Source organism: Mastigoproctus giganteus, chromosome 1 (assembly GCF_048544385.1).
Source record: "Mastigoproctus giganteus isolate SK-2022 chromosome 1, ASM4854438v1, whole genome shotgun sequence".
Classification (NCBI taxonomy): domain Eukaryota; kingdom Metazoa; phylum Arthropoda; class Arachnida; order Uropygi; family Thelyphonidae; genus Mastigoproctus; species Mastigoproctus giganteus.
This window is the reverse complement of record NC_143575.1, coordinates 151,979,890-152,004,987: the sequence shown is the minus strand read 5'-3', so window position 1 is coordinate 152,004,987 and position 25,098 is coordinate 151,979,890. Positions and strand designations below refer to the sequence as shown.

The following is a 25,098-nucleotide window of genomic DNA, read 5'->3' as shown; positions in this document are numbered from 1 at the left end:
TGTATTTTGTAGGGGTTTAGCCCTCGACAAAGTCCCTTGCAAAGTATCTTTTCCCATTGTTGGCTAATTATGTATATTTTTTTTATTGAATTTAATATTTATGTTTAACCATTGTTGGCCAGGGTCCGGTTTGTTCTTGGATTGCTTCGGGTATTTTAAACTACAGGACGGCTTCTACATTTTTACAATTTCACATTTCATTCCTGTATATATATATATATATATATATATATATATAAAATATAGAAAATTAATAAATAACTTATGTAAAATTAACTAAACAAGAACTAATTAATGCCATCTATACATATCTAGATAGAACATTACATCAGTCTTATTATATATTTTTGTAAAGTTTAAGTACAATTAGTAAAATAGGTAAGATATATTTCATATAGGATAAGCTGGTAGCTACTTAACCCTATAATAGCCATAACTGGTCCACGAGGTCAAACCTAGTAAAGGATGATCATTAGTCAAAGAAAAAGTAAAAATAAAACAATTAATAAACATAATAATAATATATATTATTTTGTGGTAGATGATTCCTAGGTGGTAGATGACTCTCATCAACCAGTGAAATACCACCACTTTGCATATTGGAGGCTTGAAGTGGTGGAACCCATGTTTAGTCTCTAGAGCTAAGTTCCGGTCAACCCTTCCCTATCTCTTCCATCATGCAGTATGATTGATGATTTTTGAGGTTATGATGAATGTCGGGGCGAGATCCAATATTCCTTACATTTCGAGGGTACAGCTCTAAAACGGTGTTCGCAGGCCAGCCGCTAGTTAGTACACCGGACCTATTGGTAACTCTCTAGGAGGCTTCCGGATCAGCTAGTGTATAATTTTGCTACCTCTACTCTGCCAGATAGCGACTGGAGGGAGTCCGAGTAGTGCGCATGCGGGGAGCATTGTCGAGGCCACGTTACGTCAAGGATCTGGGTATATTCTTACCACATGTATGCCATATCCAAAAATTTCATTACTTCATACAGCATGTCCCACCCACTTTTTCTTACTATTGAATACACCATGAATTGTCAAACTAATAGAGCAAGCTTATCTGCGAAAAGATCTAAACCTCCCAAGGACTTCCTAATTCATTTTACAAATATACGTGGTCTCCATTCTAATCTCAACGATGTCCATTTCCACTTGCAGTCTGCCAAACCCCATGTACTTTTTCTGACAGAATCTCAGTTATCAGTTGATTCAAACACTGCTCATCTCAGTTGCCCAAATTATTCGCTGTATGATTCCTTTCGCCTCAAAGGTGGTACTTGTGCATATGTCCGTTCTGATATTCCCTATCAGAGACTTGGCAATTTGGAATCTCCTCTCTTTGATCTTCTCTGGCTTAAAATCTCTCTACCTCATTGTGTCAAATTCATCTGTTGTCTCTACCGTTCTCACAACTCCACTAATCACTTGGAGCTCTTTGACTTCCTCTCGTTGCAACTTGACTTTCTCCAGTCCAACTTTCTTAACAGTGAGGTAATTTTCCTTGGTGATTTTAATGTTCACAACTCCAGCTGGCTTCCGTTTTCTAGACACATCGACCCAACAGGTCGAGATGCCGAGGCTTTTGCAATTACTAATGACCTAGAACAGATTGTTCATTTACCTACAAGAATACTGGACAATCCTAATCATACAGCCAATACGCTTGATCTTTTCTCACAAACAACCCTTCTAAGTATACGGTTGAAGTGAGAGGTCCATTAGGCACTTCAGATCACAACTTGGTGATTGTTTCGTTTCCAATGGAACCTTTATCTCATGGCTATTCCCAACCTCGTGTTGTTTAGCATTACAAGAATGCAAAATGGGGTGACCTGCAAGACTTCTTTTCTTCTCGTGCTTGGTCGGATTACTGTTTCAAAAGTTCTGATGTCAACGTTTGCTCAGATCGTGTCAGTGAAATTATTCTTGTAGGAATGGAATCCTTTATCCCACACTCCACTTTAAAATCTCGTCCCTTATCTAAACCTGGGTTTTCCAATAAATGTGCTAAGGCTGTCCAAGAGAAGAATGTTGCATATCGTAATTGGCTTGTTTCTAATTCTTCAATATCATTTTCTGCCTACACCAAAGCTCGCAACAACTGTAAAGCAGTTATTAATCAGTCCAAACTAGAGTTTGAACAGGCTAAGAGTAGAAAACTTGCTTCTTGCCTTAATGGTAGCCGAGCATTCTGGTCTCTTGCCAAAGCTATTGGCCGCAACTTTTGCCCATCTCTGCTTCCACCTCTGTCCAAACCAGATGGTTTTGTTGTCACTTCGGCCAAGGATAAAGCCGACCTGCTAGCATCCCATTTTTCTTCCAGCTCATGTATTAATGATCTTGGTAAAACACCTCCCACCATTCCCAACACGCTCCATTCAATGCCTCCTGTGGTCTTCCGTCAAAAGGATGTCAGAAGGATTTTGATGAATCTTGATGCTAAGAAAGCTCCAGGTCCTGATGGTATTTCTCCACTTGTTCTCAAAACCTGTGCTCCTGAACTTACTCCTATTCTTTGCTGCTTTTTTTCACTTTATTATTCCAAAGGTGTTTTTCCTTCTGCTTGGAAATTTGCTCATATCCAGACAGTTCCTAAAAAGGGTGACAAATCTCTCCCATCCAATTATAGTCCCATTGCAATTACTTCTACTCTTTCTAAAGTAATGGAGAAATCAATTAACCACCAACTCTTAAACTACCTAGAAACCTTCCGTCTGATCAACGATCACTAGTATGGATTCCGTCAGTGTCGATCCACTGGTGATATTCTGGCTTATGTTACCCATTTATGACTAATTCAATGGAAAGGTTCAGCGAAACACAAGTAGTTGCTCTTGACATCTCAAAGGCTTTTGATCGTGTTTGGCATAAAGGTCTTCTAAACAAGCTTCCATCTTATGGTTTGCCAACTGTTTTTAGTAATTGGTTATCCAGTTTTCTCTCTAATCGCTCACTGAGGGTGATGGTAGATGGCTCTCTGTCTTCTAACTTCTCCACTAATGCCGGTGTCCCCCAAGGTTCAGTTCTTTCCCCCACTCCTTTCCTCTTGTATATCATTGACCTTCTTCCATTGACTGGAAATCCTATATATAGTTTTGCCGATGACAGCACATTGCATTCAACTTTCCATTTTGAGAAACCTTGTCCTGCTCAATCAGCTTCAACTTCTCGAAAATCTGCTACCAATTCCTTAAATGCCGATCTTCAGGTAATTCTCCAGTGGGGCAAAGACAACTTAATTGATTTCAACCCTTCTAAAACTCAGTCTTGTCTTATATCTCGCAAAAAGGATTCTTCTGCTCCTATGCTTATCTTTGGTAACACTCCGATATCTAGGCAAAATGATATATCTCTTTTGGAGATTACCCTGACTTCTAATCTCTCTTGGCACAAGCACATTACAAATATTGCTTCCTCTGCATCTAAAAAACTTGGTTTTCTCTTTTGCTCTCGGCGTTACTTTTCTTCCAAACAGCTGCTCACTCTGTATAAATCGCAAATCCGCCCTGCCATAGAATATTGTTCCCACATCTGGGGTGGTGCCCCCAAAACCTCTCTCAGGCTTCTTGATTCCATTCAGAAGAGGGCAGTTAGGTTAATTAATGATTCATCTCTAACAGAGTCTCTTCACTCGCTGTCTCATAGACTCACTGTTTCTGCTGCATGCCTCTTCTACAGATACTTCCATGGGCACTGTTCTTCTGAATTGGCTTCTATAATTCCCGCTCTCTCTTTCAAAACAGTCCGAACACGTGCCACCACCAGCCAACATCCATTTACTGTCCAACTTCAAACCCACAGAACCAACTCTTCATCTTCCTCATTTATTCATTCAACTGCCGTTTTCTGGAACAACCTTCCTTCATACGTATTTCCTGAAAATTGCAATCTATAGAAGTTCAAGTCCAATGTCAACAAATATCTTCTTTCCTCTTCTCAACCTCCAACCCAAGCACGATACTAAGTACTATAGGTTCTAATACCTCTCGTGTTTGGGGTTCAGATAAAAAAAAAATATATATATATATATATCACGTCAATTGTAGGTAATAGGATACATTGAAAGGGACTTTATCGAGGGCTAATCCTTTCAATATGTCCCCTACAATTAACCCAGCTATCAGTTTCTGATATCATCTGCCTATTTAACACAGCCAAAAGGCAATTAATGAGATAAATGGATAAGTATAATTAAAGTTAGACAATTTTGTTGTTAACAGGCTGGATGACTTTAGCCCGACCGATAGCTAAGACGGCAAAAGCATACATTAAGGAAGAAGAGAAATAAATGAGAACCAATATCCTTCAATTAATATATTAATAAGTACAAAAGGAGCATAAGCTAAAAAAGGAGAACGGATTCAAGGTTTAAGAATAGCAATAGTACCTCAATCCCCCTTGAATTACTCTAATAGTTCATGAGGTAAGAAAAATAGAATATGATAGTAAAAGTTAAAAGTAAAGGGAAAGCTATAATGCAAATATACGTCGGACTGTACCGGGAGCGTAACTTCCTGTCCCTTATAGAAAGAGATCCTGGTATATCATAAGCATAATGAAACAAAATATGATAAAATAATGTATTTTATGGAAAAGTATCGGATAGTGGAAAGGCTAATTCCTACATGCTTAAATCGTGGTAAAAAGTTACGTTAAGAAAATCAAACTAATTAGGCAAAATCCAACTTACCACGAAAATGAAATATAAGAAAGAACACGCTGCAGTGCACGTGTTAATTTATATCCAATGTTAGCAGTTCTGACCCCACCCTCGCAGTTCTGACATGTAATTTCGTTGAGAAATAATTAAATAAAGTAAAGTAAGCCTAATAGCAAAAAAGGGGCCAATAGCATAATTCGGCATATGGCACTAAAATTCAGTATTATATTAAGAGGTGAAAAAATAGTTAGATACAAGGTTCTCAGTAGAAAAAAATGGCTAAGGGGGAAGCCATGAATTAATTACTACCTCAGAAGCAAATATAGGTACAACATTTTCAATGAGCGTAGGCTATATTAGTATTGCTCCTGAGGCAGTGCCTAATTATGTACATATGTACAGGCTCTGTAGATACTGCTAAAGTCAACAATACAGTAGTTGAATAAGTACCAATAAGGAGAGTAAAATATTAATGCCGCAAAACTTTGGCTATGATGTATTGCTGGTTAAGATGAAAATTGTATTTATTTAAAGCTATCAAAATAGCTGTATGTAGGTTTATATTAATAAAACGGGAATCCATTGTCAATTAGCTTATGTCTAAAATCTATAAGTGTGCTGATTATATTATCTGCATTATTGCATATTTTGATTCTTCTAATACCCTGTGACAAAAGAATATTTTTGTTGATCCTTATGGAGATATTTGAATGCCAATTGGTTAGGTCAATGGATTTAAATCCAAATGCATTACACTTGTCGTAAACATGGGTATCTATTTTATTATTATGTACTTGTATGTTTATGTCCAGGTATGTGGCTATTTTAGTACTATTTTAGTACTAATTTACTATTTTAGTTCCTGCAGGTAATAGCTGCAAATTTCGGTGAGAAAGTTAGGATAATTGAATACAATTAAATCGTCAATGTATCTGTACGTAGTTATTTCCTTATTCATTTTTATTTCAAAGTAATGCAGGTAAAGATTGGCAACCAGGCAGGAGCTACACGTGCCCATAGCGATACCAGTATGTTGTCTATATTGGTACCATTGTAGATATAGCTATTGAAAATGCAAAGATTTATTAGGTCATTCCAATATTGTTGCATGCAATGCTAGTAAACAGATTTTTGAAGTCATAGGTATTGATATGTTCAATTGCATGATTATTGTTATTTAAATATTCTAAAATGGGGCTATTGTTGAGAATAATTCTAGAATTATTTATATATTTTTAAAAATAATACTTAGTAGTTTTACTAGTTTTTTTATGTGGAATTTTTGAGTAACTATTCCTACAGGAAGTGATAAATCTAAAACTAGTGGGTGATTTATGGAATTTCAGTATACAATATATATATGGAAAATATAGGGTTAATTAATTTTAACTTTTTTTGCATAGACAGTAATTTTTTTATAATGGTACTACGGTTAATGGCCTCCAATTTGTAGGTAGAACCTGTTATTCAGTTCATTTAGTACTATGGTAGTATAAAATTTCTTACATATAATGCTGTAGTTGTTGGCTGCTTTGTCTATGGTAGTTATAATAAATTTAGCTTGCAACATTTTTAAATGTTGCTTTATTTTGAACATATCAAAAGTCTTGGTAGGCTGTTTATTTTTATGTATATTGCCAACCTGTTTATAAATAGCTTGATATGTAAGGGTTATCCATTTGTGGAAGGCTTCTAATGGTATGTTGTGCTTATATGCTAATTTTAGGCAAAAGTGCATGAGGTCTAAATGTATTTGTTTATACATCTTATTGGTATTGCAGATAGTGTTAGGTCTATATTTAAATCCATAGGATAGCAATGTGCATAATTCAGGGTCAGTAATAATACTAAGGTCACCTGTAATGATATGATTGTGATCCTTATCCACATACTTATGATATTGAGGCAAATGGCAAAAACATTCTGCCTCAATATCACTCTTTTCTCAGTTGCAGGCAACCTGCTTAAAATTACAGACTGTAAGTCCTATTGGCTTATTATAACAGGCAGATGATATCAGAAACTGATAGCCGGGTTAATTGTAGGGGACATATTGAAAGGGTTAGCCCTCGATAAAGTCCCTTTCAATGTGTCCTATTACCTATAATTGACTTAATATATATTATTATTATGTTTATTAATTGTTTTATTTTTACTTTTGCTTTGACTAATGATCATCCTTTACTAGGTTTGGCCTCGTGGACCAGTTATGGCTATTATAGGGTTAAGTAGCTACCAGCTTATCCTATATGAAATATATCTTGCCTATTTTACTAATTGTACATAAACTATACAAAAATATATGTGTGTGTGTGTTGTTGTTATTTTGGTTTTTAGGAGCATTAGCAACTAAGGCCATATTGCTCCGGGATATGCGGTGGTCATTCCCTGACCTTTCCGCATCCTCCGTATTTGGTAGTGACGGGCTCGAACCCTGGTCTAATCAAGAAGCGTATGCTACGCACTGCTGCTCCTTCCCCACCTGGCTACGGAGGCACCTGTGTGTGTGTGTGCGCGCGCGCGCATGCATTTATATTCAAACATATAATATATATGTATGTACATCTGGAAGTCAATATTCACAAATTAAGCATTATTTAAGTACCTACCAGCTTTTTAAAAGCTACAAGCCTCCTAGAAGAATTTTCCAACTTGCTTGCATCAATAAATTTTGGATAGAGGTGAGAAGTAAGTAAGGGTTCCGGAAGCTTCCTAAAGAAAGCTTTCAATAAGCTAGACACTACATTAACATCACTCCACCGTGGATCTTGCAAGTCCAGAGAATCAAAGCCTTGATTAACATTATCCATTAGCATACTAACTGCTGCATTATTTCCTGGTACCCTGTAGATTCCAACAACTTCCAGTCCTTTAGTTTCCACTATTTGTGTACACAAGTCCACCAGCAAAGGAACATGCTAAAAATTTTAACCATCATTAATGAAGTTTAAAAATGAAAACAACACAATTTTTTTACAAACTATTAATGAAATAAATGGAATAGTTTGGTAAAAATTTACAAAGAGCACATACTCGGATCTCAGTTTGAACTTCATTGTCTCTGCACAAAGCTAGGGCAAAATGCAGTTTTCAAAATGTGAGTCATGACCCCATAGAGTGAGTGGATGGGTGGGGTACAAACTAAAATAGTAGAGAGAACAACACTTCCTATGTTCTTATGTCCGTATACATAACAATGCAATATTATTTTTGCATATTTAAAAAAAAAAAATTATATTCAGCAAAAAATTGTGCGTACATGCGTGAGCTGTATATTTTACCTACATTAATTTTACTTTCCCCTCTCAGTGCCTTACAGATCTCAATCAGGTTGTCTTCAAGATCCCAGATTACCAAGTTCTGCAGCCCACATATTAAAAGTATCCTCATATGGAAAGTCTTTTACAGATCTCACCAGGGGGTTGTCTAAACAGGCACTTTGAAGTAGCTGAATGTATTATTTTTTTGGGTGTGGTCAACAACTCTTGAAAATGGCACTGCAAATGGGCTGTCCTTGGCTGCTGCCTACAATGCACAATGAATTTCAAATCTATCCAAATCCTTTTCTATCTAACCAAATCTATCCCTATCATAACACCAAATCCTTTTTTTATCTGCTAATATTTTTAATTCAACCTGCCAAGTTTATAACATAATTTGGAGTTGCTATTAGCCAAGTGTAATACCTTGCAATTTGCAGCATCAAAATCTAGCTGCGACTTTTCTGAACATCCCTGAAGCTTGTCCAAGTCATCAGAAAGGAGTACTGCTTGATGCTGATCATTAATTACTCTCACAATCTTAACATCTGCAAATACTGATGCCAAGCCCTCCATCCATTTGTCAATATCATTTAAGAAAATCAGAAACAACAACTGGCTCAGCAATTCTGTAGGGAACCCCACTTCTAATGTTAGACCAATCTGGAGAGTAACCATTAACCACAATCCTCTGCCTCCTGCTCTGAAGCCAACCTGCAATTTATCTTAGAATTTTGCTCATGATCCCAACATCTTCCATTTTATGGAATAAACTCTCATGTGGGACTTCAGTCAGATGCTTTGCTAAAATCCAAATAAACAATGCAGAAGTTATTTCCTACATCCAGGTCATGAGTGACTGTCAAAATAGCTAATTTGATACTGGCTCAACCTCACTCACACACAGCCTTTCCTCACTATGAGCAGTCTTTTGTCTGTAGAGATCTATGCAAAGTACCTCTTAAATTCAGCAGCAACATCAGCTGGGTTATCTAAGATTTTCCCACAGCCATTATGCAAGGGTTCAATCTGATGCACTCTTTTTCTTCTTTGTATTCATATATATCAAAAATCCATTGTCCCCCTTTTTTGCTCTCTTATAGTGATTTCTCACAATCGGCCTTTGCCAGTGTATGATACTATTACAGCTTAACTTGCACAGTTGTTACATAGGTTTCAATACTTTTCATAAAGCAGTGTGCCTTCTTTTTCTGTTTTATTAAACAGGCCAGCTCCATATTCATCCATCTCAGAATCCTCCTCATACTACACTTTCTTAATGATATATATAAACCATGGCTTCTGCGACTGTTGTTTAAAGATATTCTCAATTTTAACGTATTCATCTTCCATGTGCTAAATGTGATAGAAGCAACAAACTATCTGTCTTAATTTCTGAACTAATGCACTGCTTTTAACAACTACAATTCTCTCTCTCTCTCTCTCTCTCTCTCTCTCTCTCAGAAATCTGTGATCACATTCAGCTGGTTCATGAGTGATGATCAGGTCTAGAATATTTTTGCCCCTAGTACTTTCTCCCAACATTCTGATACAAATAATTATCTAGATGATTTTAAAATTTTAGCATCCATGGTGAGATTCCTTTCCAATTGCTCTAATCCTTCAGCTCACAGTGCTAATATCTGCTTCTGCAGATCCAAACAAGAGCTCTTGAGATTGGCCTATATCTCAAAAATAAACAGATATGCATACACATATCTGTTTATTTTTTAGACAAGGTAGTCCCTATTAGGGACTACCTTGTCCATACTGTATTAGAAAGTGCTAATTTCATTTCATTCCTTTTTGGCCTATCACATTTCTTCTACTAATATGGACAAGTATAGAAATACAATTCCCGATACATGGTCAGGTGTAGTCCCCTGATTAAATACCTGATCATGTATCAATATTTATTTTTGCTGACATCAGATCAAGCATTTTGTGCATTACCTATATTAGACCTTTTACTAAAATTGTTCCCCCCACCATATCTGATGACAGCTATACCATTTTCATTTTATTAATATTTTGTTGTACTAATTTTACTTTACAGTTCCCCTACTTTATATTGGCTTGGCAATTCAGTCCATAATTTACATAACCTCTACGATATTAACATTCTTTCACTAATCTACTACTCTTCTTTTTCTTTATTTTCCTCACCTATAGTTACTGGCACCTTGTGTAACTTTCACATCCATTGATACTTACTTAATTTAATTTAATATTAATACAAATTACATATACTCTTGCATCCTTTAATGCAGCTTTGCACTTTTAGGTGCATCTTTCATACCTAATTTATTAATCTTGCTTTCACCAAAACCATTTAATCTACTGTTTACCTCTTTTCTATGTTACTCTTTAAACTTTTCTTTTAAAGAGTTACATTGAAACCCATTGATATATATATATATATATATTCAGCCTGGTTATCGACCTGTTGCTGTTCTTTCTGAAATTTCTCGATGATCCTATATACACCAATATGTGCTCGTCCAATTATACACTCCCATCTTCTATGCCAAGCCTCAACACTGTTTTGGGTGCGTGGAATTCCCAGTTGAATGGAATCATATATGGACCATAATGTTGTTGGAAATAACGGCGGAGCAAGGATTACCGTACCATTTACACATATACCATCTAATTCTTCCATATACATAATTGTCTTCAAACCGCTCTATCATCACTAGCTTCCCTTGGTAAATGTGCTGTGCCTTAAATTGGCTTCAGAACATTAAATGCTTGTGGTATCTCACCAGAAGGAATAAACGCCAAGGCACACAAATGTCAAAGCAGCAAACTAAATTCTACATGTGCTGTACTGAGATGCCAGTCCACTTGCTTGAATTATTCTCTAAACACAGTCACAGGTGTAAAAAACAGACCTTATTAGACAAGTTATGGAACTCGCCTTTGGAGGCATTTATTACAGCTAAGTGCAGGTCAGTTAATATGGCCTGTGGTCTCAATTCAATTTCATTTTCTTTGGCAAAGTCAATCGTATCTTGAAACAAACATGTATAACTTTCTTCACTCTTATTCATCATCAACACAAACTAAGGGAAGAATTCGATAGTTTTCATTACTGACGGGTGCATGTATTGTATATAATCGATAAAAAAAATTGTGGGCACGGTTTTAAACGTACCATCCATAATCCAATATTGAGGACAAGATAGGAATGGAATATTTACTTTTGTTGAAAATAGAAGAATTCTTTCCTCTCCCACTGGAGAATCTTTAACAAGAAATAACATTTTCTTCTTGTTGTTGTTTTTGGTTTTTAGGAGCATTAGCAACTAAGGCCATATTGCTCCGGTAATATGCGGTGGTCATTCCCTGAACTTTCCGCATCCTCCGTATTTGGTGGTGACGGGCTCGAACCCTGGTCTAATCAAGAAGCGTGTGCTACGCCCTGCTGCTCCTGCCCACCCGGCTATGGAGGCGCCTCTATAGTAGCACGTTGTGTGTATGTGGGGGGGGGGGGGGACTTGTACGCACTTGGTCATAAGCCCACGACAATGTGTTACAATTCGTATGAACGTGTCTTGACCCTCTCGATAATGTTTGTAATTTGTTAACGTGTCTGTTTTTTATATCTGAGGCCTGTGCTTCCCGTCGCAAATCTATGAAGGTCTAATCAAGAAGCGTGTGCTACGCCCTGCTGCTCCTGCCCACCTGGCTACGGAGGCGCCCATTTTCTTCTTATTATTATAATAAAAATAAGAAGAAAATGGGATATTTTTTCTTGTTACCCCTTTCAAAATATCCTGTCGGCGCCTTTGGTCATGCCTAATGTACTTGTCAAAGAAATTCGTGAAAGTACAGCCAATAAAAAACAAATACCTGTATTTAATTAAGTCATTTTTATATGCTGATCATGTTTTAAAACTGTTTGTTTCTTTAACAGAAAACATGATAAGTTTAAGCTGTTTCACATTAATGCCCCTTTAAAATAATAATGACAAAAGAAAAATAAAATTAAATTAAAAGAAAATTTGAAAATGCAAGCGCAAATGCAGCACAGGAAGTGGGTATTTAGGCAGTGCTAGTGTCGACATAGGTTGCTTTCTTCTCATTCACCAGTGTGCACATGTAGTGAGCTGTGCCTTAAATTTTAATAATTTCCTGTGTTCATTAGTGCTGTATTATTTTAAATAAATTGTGCAACCATGTCTTCTAAGCATAGTGGTGAATCTATGCCTGCGCATGTTAAAAAAAGCCACCCAATCTCTAACAATTGAAGTGAAAATGGACATTATTCGTAGTATTTCAGAGCAGCTTTTGGAGGTGTGCAAGAGCTTAGCACCTTCTACTGTTACAACCATTATGAATATTGCTGAGAAGATCAAGCATTCACATACAGGAATTGTTAATGTAAGCATTTCTAAAACAACTTATTCAAGGAGTGAGATAACAGAGAAGTTATTAGTGCTGTGGATAGACGATATGAACCAAAATAACATTCCTGCAACACAGGCAGTAGTTATAGACAAGGCTAGGAGCTTGATTAATGAAATTAATGAGGAATTGGGAGGGACTGAATCATTTTTGGCTAGCAGGGGCTGGTTTTCCTGGTTCAAAAACAGAACTAGAATTCACAATGTAAAAATTACTGGTGAGGCGGCTAGCACCGACACTGCAGGTGCTGAGGAATATTCTCCCATATTACAAAAGTTAATGGATTAAGGCTGCTACATCCCAAACTTGATCTTTAACGTTGATGAAATGGGGCTGTACTGGAAGACGATGCCTAGTAGAACGTACATAGTCTGTGAAGAGAGGACTGCCCTTGGTTTTAAAGCTGAAAAAGATCGGCTTACGTTACTTGTGGGTGGTAATGCATCAGACACTTTTAAGTTAAAGCCAATGTTGGTGTACCATGGGCTTGATACAATGCAGAGAATCCACATGTTATCAGTGGTGTTGCCAGGTTTTGAAGTGAGGCGGAGCAAAGGGATAAAATAGGTGCCAATTGTTTGTTTCAATGTCATTTTTTTATAGTGTATGGATAGGATGGGGGTGCATTATCCCCCCCCTGCTCCCACCTTGGCTGCGCCACTGCGTGTGAAGAATCGACTTCCTGTTTTCTGGTGCTCTAATAAGAAGGTTGGGTGACCCAGATCCTTTTTAGTGAACACTTCATACTTTTGTCCAGAGGGGGCCCAATTATGTGCAGCAAACAACTTGCCCAAAAATGCTGTTTTAGTCCTCGACAACGATCCAGGCAACCTTGAAGATAATGACGTTCAAAATGTGGTCATTTATTTGCCACCCAACACCAACTCAATTGCGGCTGATGGATCAGGATGTTATTAGAACCACCAAGGCATACTATTTACGTACGACCTTCAAAGGGATTGTCGAGGCAGTGCAGACATAACTTAGTGACTGTGAGGGACTACTGGAGGTCCTACAACATCCTTAAGGCCATAAATAACATTGCTGCAGTTCAGAAAGTGTCATATTCATGCATGAACTGCGTTTGGAGGAAATTGTGGCCTGATGCAGTGTCTTACTTCCTTAAGTTTGAGCCAGTTTCAGAGTGGCTGAGAATGTTGGCCTTGACAAGGTTGACATTGATGATGTCAGTGAGTCGCTGCAAAGCCTCTTTCAAAGCAGGATTTAAAGGAGCTGGCTGCACAACTGGCTAAACAGGATTCTGAGGAGAAAGAGCAGGAGATTGTGCCAATTAGGACCCTCACCAGAAAGACACTTCAACCAGCTTTGGCACAAAAACAAACAGGCTGTGAAAGTCGGTGTGATAATGACCCAGACTGGGAACACAGCCAAAGAGCTGTTACTAACATATTGAAGCCCTACTACATGCTAGAAAGGAGGAAGACTCACTAGATTTCATTGCTGCAGGTCTTTTCTAAGGCCAAAGAACTTGCAGAACCGGTTGACCCTCCATCACGGCCATTCCATTAAGGGCACTGTCAAAGAAGATCAATAAGGGGGGAGGAGCAGATGTGACATTACTACATACTCCAAAGATGGCTCTACAGGAGCGAAGTACTAAAGTTAAATTTTTATTTTTTACTTATATTTTATCTATAAATATTATTTATATCTCATAATGATAAAATAACCAAAAATATTTAATATAAAAACACTTATATTAACACTCATGATTTATTTTCGTAGTGAAGGAACCTATCTCATTTAAATACATTATAATTCTTCCTCGATTTACACCGTGTCAGCTAACGACCCCGAGGATGTAGAACATAACCCCTGTGTAAATCGCTGCCTACCTGTATATTCTTTAATATGCATTTATACTGAGCTCACCTCATTTTCTGATGAAACAGGACAGTTTTCTAATCTAATGCCAATGGTTGCACCTTTTGGATGTGTTGAGACAGAAGATCCATGTACTTTTCTCCACCCTTGAACCATTCGATCCCTCCACAATTTAGGTAAGGCCAACTCATCTAAACAGAACAAAGTAAACAGTATAATCATAAATACTTCGGTGACACTATTGTCAGGCAAATAGTATGTTGTGAAAGAAGTATAGGTGGAAGAGAACCAGAGTATGTCTATCAGGGATAAAAGTAGATGATAATTGTAGAGCAGATATCATCTTTTCAGGGCATGAAAAGTGATACTGTACATCACGGGTTGGGAACCTTTTTTTTTGAGTGAAGAGCCATTTTTGATCTAATTAAAAAAAAAAAAAAAAAACAGAATCCGAAGAGCCACACCTAGGGTCATGCTGGGGAGAGGAGGAGGAGGAGGAGGGGTGGTCGAGTTTTTTAAGAAATGGAATAGAGGGGAAGATGTTTTATTAAAAAAATATATATATTTTGAAATATTATTTATTAATACTGAAAAAACATCCAATCAGGTACGAATTAATGTGACATTTGCTGCTGAAATTCTTTTCTTGAATGAGTAATTAGAATTAGTAGAGGCATACGATGCAAGAAAGTAAGCTTATGCAACATCAGCCAAAAAAAAAAAAAAAAAAACCTTCCCATTTCACCAGTCCATTTGTTCCAAATGCCTGTCCAACTCAGCCTTTTTGCTATCAACTTCCACAACAAAAGATGGAAGTCTGTTCCACCAATCCATGGGCTAAAGGCAAATTTCCACACATCTATTCTATAACTGTCTTTCCTCAATTTGAATCTGTGCCCCCCACCCCCAGGTTCTTAATTGGAGCAAGAAGAAGAATCCCATCAGCATTCAGCTTACTCAACCCATTCTAGGCCTTATACACATCAGGTTTATCGAGTATTGCCACTGTATCTCCTTTATCTGCCCTCTGTATAATAATGTCTTTAGTTTCCCAAAGTTCATGTAAAGCTGAACTGTCATGGGTATTCAATTTAGGAAGTCGCGTTTCTTTTATGTTATTCACCACTTGGTTAACTTGTTGAATAAATAAATCTTTTTGCATAACATTACCAAGTCCAAATTCAATATCAATTACGCACTGTTTTTTAGGTAGTTTTCAAGGTGGTAAATTATAATTTAATCCTTTGGATAAAAGTGAAATCTGGTCCTGTATAAGAGGAAAGATTTGTAACCTGTTGATATGTTGGTTCATTGAAGGCTGGGCGAGGGGCTGTTCGAAAACTAGTTGATGTATTCTATGGTAGCTTGTTGTTATTATTGTTATTTGGTTTTTAGGAGCATTAGCAACTAAGGCCATATTGCTCTGAGGATATGCAGTGGTCATTCCCTGACCTTTCCGCATCCTCCGTATTTGGTGGTCACGAGCTGGAACCCCAGTCTAATCAAGAAGCGTGTGCTATGCACTGCTGCTCCTGCCCACCCGGCTATGGAGGCGCCTCTATAGTAGCACGTTGTGTGTATGTGGGGGGGGGGGGACTTGTACACACTTGGTCATAAGCCCACGACAATGTGTTACAATTCGTATGAACGTGTCTTGACCCTCTCGATAATGTTTGTAATTTGTTAACGTGTCTGTTTTTTATATCTGAGGCCTGTGCTTCCCGTCGCAAATCTATGAAGGTCTTCAATACAGACCAATTGTTAGGATGTAGATAATTTTAATTTATCGCGAAGCTTCCTAACCTGGGAAAGGTATTTTTGTTTATTAGTATATTGAAATTTTAAGGCAAATTTAAGGATATTACACGATATGGCAAGTGCTAGTTGTTTTATGCCCAAAATTTTTTGATTTAAATTGACCCTAGCACACTTCGGAATGATGTTGTTTTGAAGGCAATATTTTAGAAACGAAACATGGTAACTTTGGGCCGAGTACCTTAGTGTTAATTTAAAGGTAATTTTGCACCATGCTGTTCAAAAAACCCCCCTTAATTGTGTGTATCGATAGGTTATACTTAGTGTCCAACGTAATTATACGTGACTATTAATTGCAGAAACCGTAGAAATTAAATTACACAAAATTCTGTTAATGTTCGTCGGCCATATCTCATCTCTGATTCGTGGGCTTTTATGCGCATGCGCAAAGACAAATAATCACTATTTAAGTTTACTCACCCCTATTTGGTAATTTTCATTCCTGCGATCACGACACACGGTCGAAAAGCATTGTCAGCTTCAGGAAGGAAAATCGTTTTGCAATTTTTTCGTTAAATTCTTTTAATTAATTTTCTTATTTTTAATTGCTTTAAATTGATTTTTAATTGTGTTAAATTGATTTTTAATTATTTTTTAAACTATTTGTTACTCAAATGTAAGTTTTTCGATTTTTCCGTTGTAATTTCTGGAGAGTATCATACGGAAGTGTTCTATGTACTATACTGAGGTAAACTTCTCTTATTATTTTACAATTATTATATATATATATACATATATACATATATATAATAAGCAGACATCCCTTCCAATAATTTGTCTAGTTTTTCCTTCAGTTTATTCAATCTACACACTTCCACAATACAAATGGAAGTCTGTGTTCAAACAATCAACCACCCACTGGCTGAAGCAACTTTCACACATGTATTGTTGTTGTTGTTGTTTGGTTTTTAGGAGCATTAGCAACTAAGGCCATATTGCTCCGGGGATATGCGGTAGTCACGGGCTCAAACCCGGTCTAATCAAGAAGTATGTGCTTCGCACTGCTGCTCCTGCCCACCTGGCTACGGAGGCGCCACACATGTATCGTGCAACCATCCTTCCTCAATTTGAATTTATGTTCCCTTATGTGTAATCTGAGCAAGAGAAAGAATGTCAATGAACATTGAGCTTACTCAATGCATTCGAGGCCTTAAACATCTCAATGAGATCTCCTGCTGCATATGTATACTCTGATAGCCCAGCATGTTGCAATAAATAATCAAAAGAAATTTAAAAGTATATGAAGGAAAAATATAAAGCTTGTACTTGGGGTTTCTGGGAGCATTGTGCTGACAGATATTGAAATATAAATATATACAGTATATGATAATGTATGATATGAAACAGAATGAATATGAAACAAAAAAAAATAATAATAATTCTAGGAAATAATGTGCATATACACAAATATATATATAAAACAAATATAACTAATGTATATATAAACTCACATAAATTTAAACATAATACAATATATTACTTTATTTATATTATAAAAATGGATTACATAAAAAAGAGTTATCTTTCTAATAGATAATTCTTCATTATCCACTTCCCTACCATTAGTATCCAGACACCTGCATATCTACAAATTATCTTCATTTACAGGAAAACTAATAATATGTGCTCAAACCTGTAGACTTTATGACAGTACTTGGCCAAGATTTTTTTTTTTTTTTTTTTTTTTTGTAAATGCTGATATTTTCTGCCATTTAGCATTCAAAGAGGTGAACAGTTCAGCTGTTTTATGGTCTATCTCTCCTTGCATGCACTCGACAATCAAATTCATCCCAAAAGTTCTCTATAGGGTTGAGATCAGTGCTCTGGGCTTGACATTCCAACTATTCAACGCTCCTTTCCTCAAACCAGTTTATAACAACATGAGCAGTATGACATGGTGCACTGACCTGCTGATACAGGCATGTGCCTTTTGCAACATGCTGCTGCAATGTAGGTAATAAATTATTGTCTGGGATATATAGATATATCTCAGAATTCATGGTTTTGTCCAAAAAAAAAAACAGTGGTCTCAGGCAAAACAATGAAAAACAGCCCAAAACTATCATGCTTCTGCCGTCAAACTTCACTGGATGATACACTCCAGCAAGTAGCTTTCTTTGGGGCATTACCACAGGTACAACCATAGTACACCATGATGAAAGTGCAGCATTCCAGTTCTGCTATGGTCCAAGAACGGTGGGACTTAACCAAGCTTACACCATCTGGCCTTAGTTGGGGGGATGAATTGTGACTCCCCAGCAGCAATACTTTGATAACCCATATCATGTAGAGTGTTGTGCAGTGTATTGGTGTTGACATAGTCCCAGTCATCTCACTGAAAGCTATTCTTTGTTTCAATGGCATTTCTCTATCCAACCTTTGCATCAATGGCATCCCATCCTTCCAACCTTTGTATCAACTGGAAACTTATACATTAAGTTTGATATTCCTTCAATGATATCATTAATAAAATCTGAAAACAGTAAGGAGCTGAGAACTGAACGCCAAGGGACTCCACTAACAACAATGGTCAAAGAAGGGAAGTGCCCATTTATAATTACCCTCAGTTTTCTGCCATCAACCATCCCATTATCCATCGCAGTCACTTTCTCTCCAGTACCACACAGCTCCAATTTGTACAGCGACTGTTCATGTAGAACAGTGTCAAAAGCTTTATTAAATTCTAATTGTATGATGTCAACATAATTTTTTTTGCATTCAGTTCTTTTGTTACTGTATCATAGTACCAAATTACATGGTCAGACAAAATCCTCCCTTAACAAATCCATACTGAAATTGCCACATAACTACTGTACTTGGTAAATACATTTACCGAATTTTATCAAATTTATTTACTAGTAAATCAACTTGATGTATTTGTAGTACTCATTAAGTTACCAGATGGAGACATTGTACAAATATTAAATTATCAGGCATAAGAAAAGCAGAATTTGAATAGGGGAGTATGATTGTTTCAGAGACAGAGAGGAGGGGAGGATTATGCTCTTAGTTAGGAAGCATATTAAATCTAAGGCAGTGCATCCAGTCAACGTAAGTGACCACTGCAGTGTTGGTCCACTTGATGTCAATGGTTCAACTGTTGATGATCCTACCCTTATTGTTGACAAACTTAATAGGTATTTTTCATCCAGGTTCACACATGAGGAATTCTGTAGGGAAGATGATGCCAGAAGTTTATCAAACTGTAACAGGTAGCTAAATAATTTTGTTAATTGAGAGGAAAGTTGAAGAGAAATTGTCAAAGCTTAACATAATAAAAGTGCTGGAGTGGATGGAATCTATCCAATTATACTGGATAGATTCCAAAAATCTTATTCATTTCTGACAGAAATTACATGCCAAAGGATTAAAAGCATAAACATAAATAAAACTGAGAATAAAATTTTGCTACCAAAATAAATGAAAATGTAAATATAATTTTTTAAACAAAATATAAATTCCTAAGGATTAAAAGGTGGATGAGGGTCAGAAAATGGCTTGTGAAGTTTACATTAAATATATTGGACAAAAAAGTAATAATTTACATTTAAGGATTAATTTGCATAGATCTGATATCAATAACTTAGCTACGATAAGCTTAAAAAAATATCGCTGAACATGAGATTGAATGTAGACATTCTCAACCACATACCTTTTCTAATATTTATATTTCAGTTCGGAAAAATTCATAACCTGAATTTGAGGTTAAAACAGGAAGAAATATTTATGCTTAAATATAAATCTCTTTATCCTTATAGTCTTAATAATAAATTCAACTACCAATTTCTTTCTAATCATATATTTAATACATGCATTTATTATAAATTTCAGATTGTTAAATATCTTACTAAAACTTCTACTGTTAAATTTTATAAAAATTATGAAGATAAAAATAGAAGCAAATCTAATTTAGGTGACTTACTCAGTTGATGGGATACTGATACTGTCAATGTACAATTGATTCATAATATACTTTATGAATAAAGTCTTAAACTTACTGTTCTTAAAGCACTTTTTAGATTTATCCAAGCTTTTCATTTTAAATATTCAACAAGTTAATCAATGAAATTTGTAAGTTTAAGCTAAAAAGACTCATATTTTTATCTTAAATTTTCAATACATGGCTATACTGGAAGGCAAATTGCTGCCAATCATTAGAGACCATTTCAACCTGCCAAGCAAATTCCATCTTTCAGGATGACTCTGCTCCTTGTCATCTGGCGAAAAGTGTAAGTAGGCACTCCTGTAGTTATTTCTGCATTATATGTTTGACAGTAACGTGTTTACATTTGTTACAGGTGAAAAAATTATTGAAGAACAGACCATTACAATTCTTAGCTGCCAGGAAATGGCCTGGAACTGTTGGCATCATGGAATCTGCAGTTGGCAGAAAGAAAACAAAGAGCCTTTGTGAACTTCAAGAAGCCATAATTAGTGCTTGGAACCACGAACTATCAGTTGATTATCTTCAGAAACTGATCTTGTCAATGCCTCGACGGTGTGCTGCTGTCATCAGGTCCAGAGGTGGTTCAATTAAATATTAGTTTGCACCTGGTGAACTTTTAATTTTGTTTTCTATTTAAAATGATAAACTGAAGCAAACTGAAGGCTTCTGATAACATTTCAGCCACAATTTTCTTGTTTACCAAAACTGTTGTATAAAGGTTGCAAATGCTCATTTTGGAATATTTTGAGAGCACCTGTGAAATATTACTTAACTTTGCCTTACACTATTATAAATATCTTTTGTTTATATTTCTGTTTGTGATGCTAGTCATTAATGTGATATACCATTGCGAAAAAGGGTTAGAAATGTGAAATTTCTAGGTGATGCACTTTCTTTGAACACCAGTGTGTGAGTGTATATATATATATTCTTAAATTATAAGAGGAAACCTCATAGCTTTTTAGTAGGACTGTGATTCTCTTGACACTCAATCGCAAATGATTATAATATGAACCTACCCCACACGCATAGTCATAAACAAATCAAATTAAAATAGCTATTAATTAAAATCATTATGCCTTCAATTCTCATATCATGCCAAATGAATCGAAAAGCGTTACAGAAAGACAGCGGCCACCAACCCCCAAAAAACCAACCAACATCGCATGCCACCACGAGAACTGAAAAACAATTGTTGCAAAAATCTTAAAACCACGAAACAAATAAATATCCATTAATTCACACACAATTTAAACTTTAAAAGCGTTTTATAGCTTCTTTTAAGAGACCAACTTATTCGGTTTGTTACCATGTTCACAAGAAGTACAAAAGTGATTCGCAAATGATATCCCCCTGTTTTACATAAAAAATTAATGAACCCTGACACAAGATTATTTATATAGACCAATGTATGAATTACTATTCATACATTGGTCTATATAAATGAGTCCGAAATATTAGAAATCTCATTTCTAATGTTTCAGCAATTAATAATTTAAAATATTCCCGCTGTTTATTAAGAACTTTCGATTCATTAAAAAGGAACACATGTCCATCAGTGATTGCATGAAACGCAAGCTCAGAGGCGCCCATCCTACCTGCACTAACTGATGCCACATGCTGTTGTATCCTTACCAAAAGTAAATTTTGGGTCAAGCCAATATAAGCAGAATTGCACCCACCACAGGAAATATTGTAAACAATATTGTGAGCTTCCATTGTAGGAACCACATACGCCCTATGTTTCAAGATGGCATGGAGCTTACTCACGGGTTGTGCAACAATCTTAAATTCAGTATTCTTATATATGTTAATAAATTGTCTATACCAATGATCCTCCCTGTCATTTGTTGTATCTGTCTCCATATTTATATTTCGCCTGTTGACTAATCTGCATAATGGTACCTAATGAATAACCCCTATTTAAAAATCTTTTTGTCAGTTCCATAAGCTTATCCAATAAGGATTCTTGAGTAGAGCTGTATCTATATGCATTATGAAACTGATTAAAAATAATGCTCCTTTTATATGTGAAAGGATGGTAGCTCAAACAGCGCAAAAATTTCTAAGTATTCGTTGGCTTCCTATAAATTTTAAAAAATATGTTTTCATTAACCCTGGTTAAAGTAAAATTTAGAAAATTTATGGATTTGTGCTGCAGGATTTCCATTTCTAGAGTGAATTTAAGTCAATTATGAATATTATTAAATGTATCCAGGACATTCTGTACTATATGTTTATTAGTAATTATTAAGATTTTTTATATATATATATATATATATATATATATATATATATATATATATATTAATAGTTATATTAGTGATAAAAGGAAAGCAAGAAATAAAGCAAAGCAAGAAAGTTAAAAGACAATAACTAATATTTATGGGTTAATGCAGTTGCAAGCAATCATGCAATACACCCACAATGTCTACAGAATATCATTAGAAAAAGTAAATCAATCCAATAATAAGAATACCATCAAGGACTTAAGAAAACGCAAAAAAAAAAAAAAAAAAAAAAATATTATTATTATTATTGCTTTTTACCGACAATCTAGATGACTTCAACTGGGGCCAACCACCCAGAATGAAGGCAAAAAACGACAAGAAGTTCTCTGTTTCTGTGATGATCAATATATGCTAAGTAATTTAAATCTAAACCAAATATAAACCAGTATAGGCCGAACATAAATCGAATATAAATAAATCGAATGAAGATAATTAATTAAGAAAAATTTTGAAATATTAGAATCAAAGGTAAGAAATATAAGTAAAATATAAATGTAAGCATATATTAATCATCGTTGACCCGACAGAGAACATAATTTAAGGATTAAAACAAGATTAAATATATAATACATACTACATTTGACCGTATCTAGGACATAATGTAATAGTCGTCAAAATAATATGTGGTGCCCCCTATGTGATGGATACGGTAAAAATAAATAATTAAATTAAATTAACGCAAAGAGAAACATGCAGATAGTAAGAAGAAAAACTAAAGGAGTAGGAAAAATAGAACCTGAACTCCACAAAGGCGAAAAATAGTGGTATAGATAAGAAATAGTTTCTCCTACGTCCTCGGATTGCCCTAATAATTTCGGAGAAATAAAAATAAAGAGTGTAGGACAGCTTAAAGGCATTACAAGATATAAGTTGTAGCATATATTGATCATCACAGAAACAGAGAACTTCTTGTCGTTTTTTGCCTTCATTCTGGGTGGTTGGCCCCAGTTGAAGTCATCTAGATTGTCGGTAAAAAGCGATAATAATAATATTTTTTTTTTTTTTTTTTTTTGCGTTTTCTTAAGTCCTTGATGGTATTCTTATTATTGGATTGATTTACTTTTTCTAATGATATTCTATATATATATATATATATATATATATATATATATATATATATATATATTTTTTTTTTTTTTTTGGGCTGATATAAGCTTGCTTTCTTGCATCATTTGCCACTACTAATACTAATTTCTGTCAAGACAATCCGACATTACTTCTTTAACCACTGACTCCATTATTTTCCCTGGAAAAGAAGTAAAGCAAAGAAGTCTGTAATTACTCCCTTTACCTTCTGATCTCCTTTTTTGTGAACATGCTTTTATTTTCTCTGCCACTAATCTCATCAGTTTATTTACCATCCATTTAATATAAACCTCAAACAAATAGTTTGAGGTTATGAACAGTACGTTCGAAAATTTTAGCTATTGAAATCGGATGAGATTAATGGTAGAAAGGCATTGTCATTATTTAGAAATTTAATAGTATAGTACTGAAACATGCAGCAGCCTGAAGAGTGATGTGATTACAAGGTCTGCTGGGGAGGGGAGATCATGGGACAAGCAAATACATTAGTTTGTGTAAGGAATAACTTAGCTATCAGGTAACTAAAAGCACACTAATGCTAGAGCACCATGAATAAATTTGATGAATGTGAAGTACTAATTAAGTCACTGAGTGCAGACATTGTAGGGATATCAGCTACACAGTGTCACTCAGACATAAGTGATACAGAATTTAGGTATAGGAAGTACGTGTACAAAAGGGACCTATCTCTGTGTGTATGATCTAGGTGAGGAGACTCCAAGAACATTTCTTCAACTCCACATTTAGTAGTGCGAAGATAAAAGAACTCTGTAAAAAGGCAAGAAGTGTGTATTTTGTGGTGTTTGCATTAGTAGTGTTTGTTTGTGATTTATGTTCTTTCTGGCCAGGAAGCAGCAATTTTCTACATATACCGACCAAAAATGAAAGTAAATCCCACACTCACTGAAAGGAAATACTAAACCACTGAGTGCCAGCAAGATTCCCTTATTCCCAGTTGAAAGAACTAATTGTAACCGTAACAGCAAAAGTCCTATTCCACAGCAAGCTGCAGGTCCAGCAAAAAAAAAAAAAAAAAGGTTGAGGTAAAAAAAAGAACCAAAATGGATTCAATATCTTGCAATGCCATAGTGGCTTTGCCTGATCCTGATTCAGTCTAACAATAAACAAATTGATTTGGCCAAAATCAAGGCAAGTCAGTTCTGTGTCAACAAAATAAGTACACGAGTCAAGTCCAGGTCAATTAGAAATACAATGTTCACATAAATCCTGGCAAATCATAATCAAGGTCCAAATATTAAGAAAATTATAGTGAGATATCTCCAAATTTTAGAAGTCAAATGTACTGTTTATGAACAAGAATGATCATAAATGTACTGTTTATGAACAAGAATGATCATTTCCCCAAGGTCAGAGAAAGTAAAAAGGCAAAGAAATCACTGAGCAGAATTGTTTGAAGTATCTGCTGCTGTCAGTAGAATATGTCATCCTGAGAAGACATTGGTTGAGAAGTACCACAAAATCTGATATGCTATAAGATTTGCAAAATCAAGTTCACATCCAGATTAAAAAAAATTTTTCTACAGAATTAGAAAAAAATGTTTGTAGGCCAGAGTGTAAGTTTCACTCTGTAAGGCTGGAAATGCATTTCCAGTCTTCTTTATGACTACATATAGATCAGTATTGTGGAGAACAAAAGCACACAGTTTTCATTAAGGAAATTGTATCCAGTTAACATATATGAAGTGCAGAGGCTGATGAAACTCAGGATTATCTTTATTTATCCTGTAGCAAGTTTACTTCTGGAATAAAAGATCTAGT

General features: G+C 35.6%; 1 protein-coding gene across 6 annotated transcripts in view; it reads right to left on the bottom strand.

The window, feature by feature from the left end:
• The window catches only part of RhoGAP19D (Rho GTPase activating protein at 19D), a 661,344-nt gene that overhangs the window by 84,189 nt on the left and 552,057 nt on the right, over positions 1 to 25,098 (bottom strand). For 5 of the 6 annotated variants that reach the window (XM_090374624.1, XM_090374631.1, XM_090374638.1 and 2 more), the window contains 2 exons: positions 14,230 to 14,372; positions 7,276 to 7,584 (listed from right to left, as the gene is read on the bottom strand). In XM_090374624.1, the coding sequence (XP_090230750.1) occupies positions 7,276 to 7,584; positions 14,230 to 14,372 (452 nt within the window). The remainder of the gene's footprint in view (positions 1 to 7,275; positions 7,585 to 14,229; positions 14,373 to 25,098) is intronic. The other variant, XM_090374649.1, reaches the window with a different exon arrangement.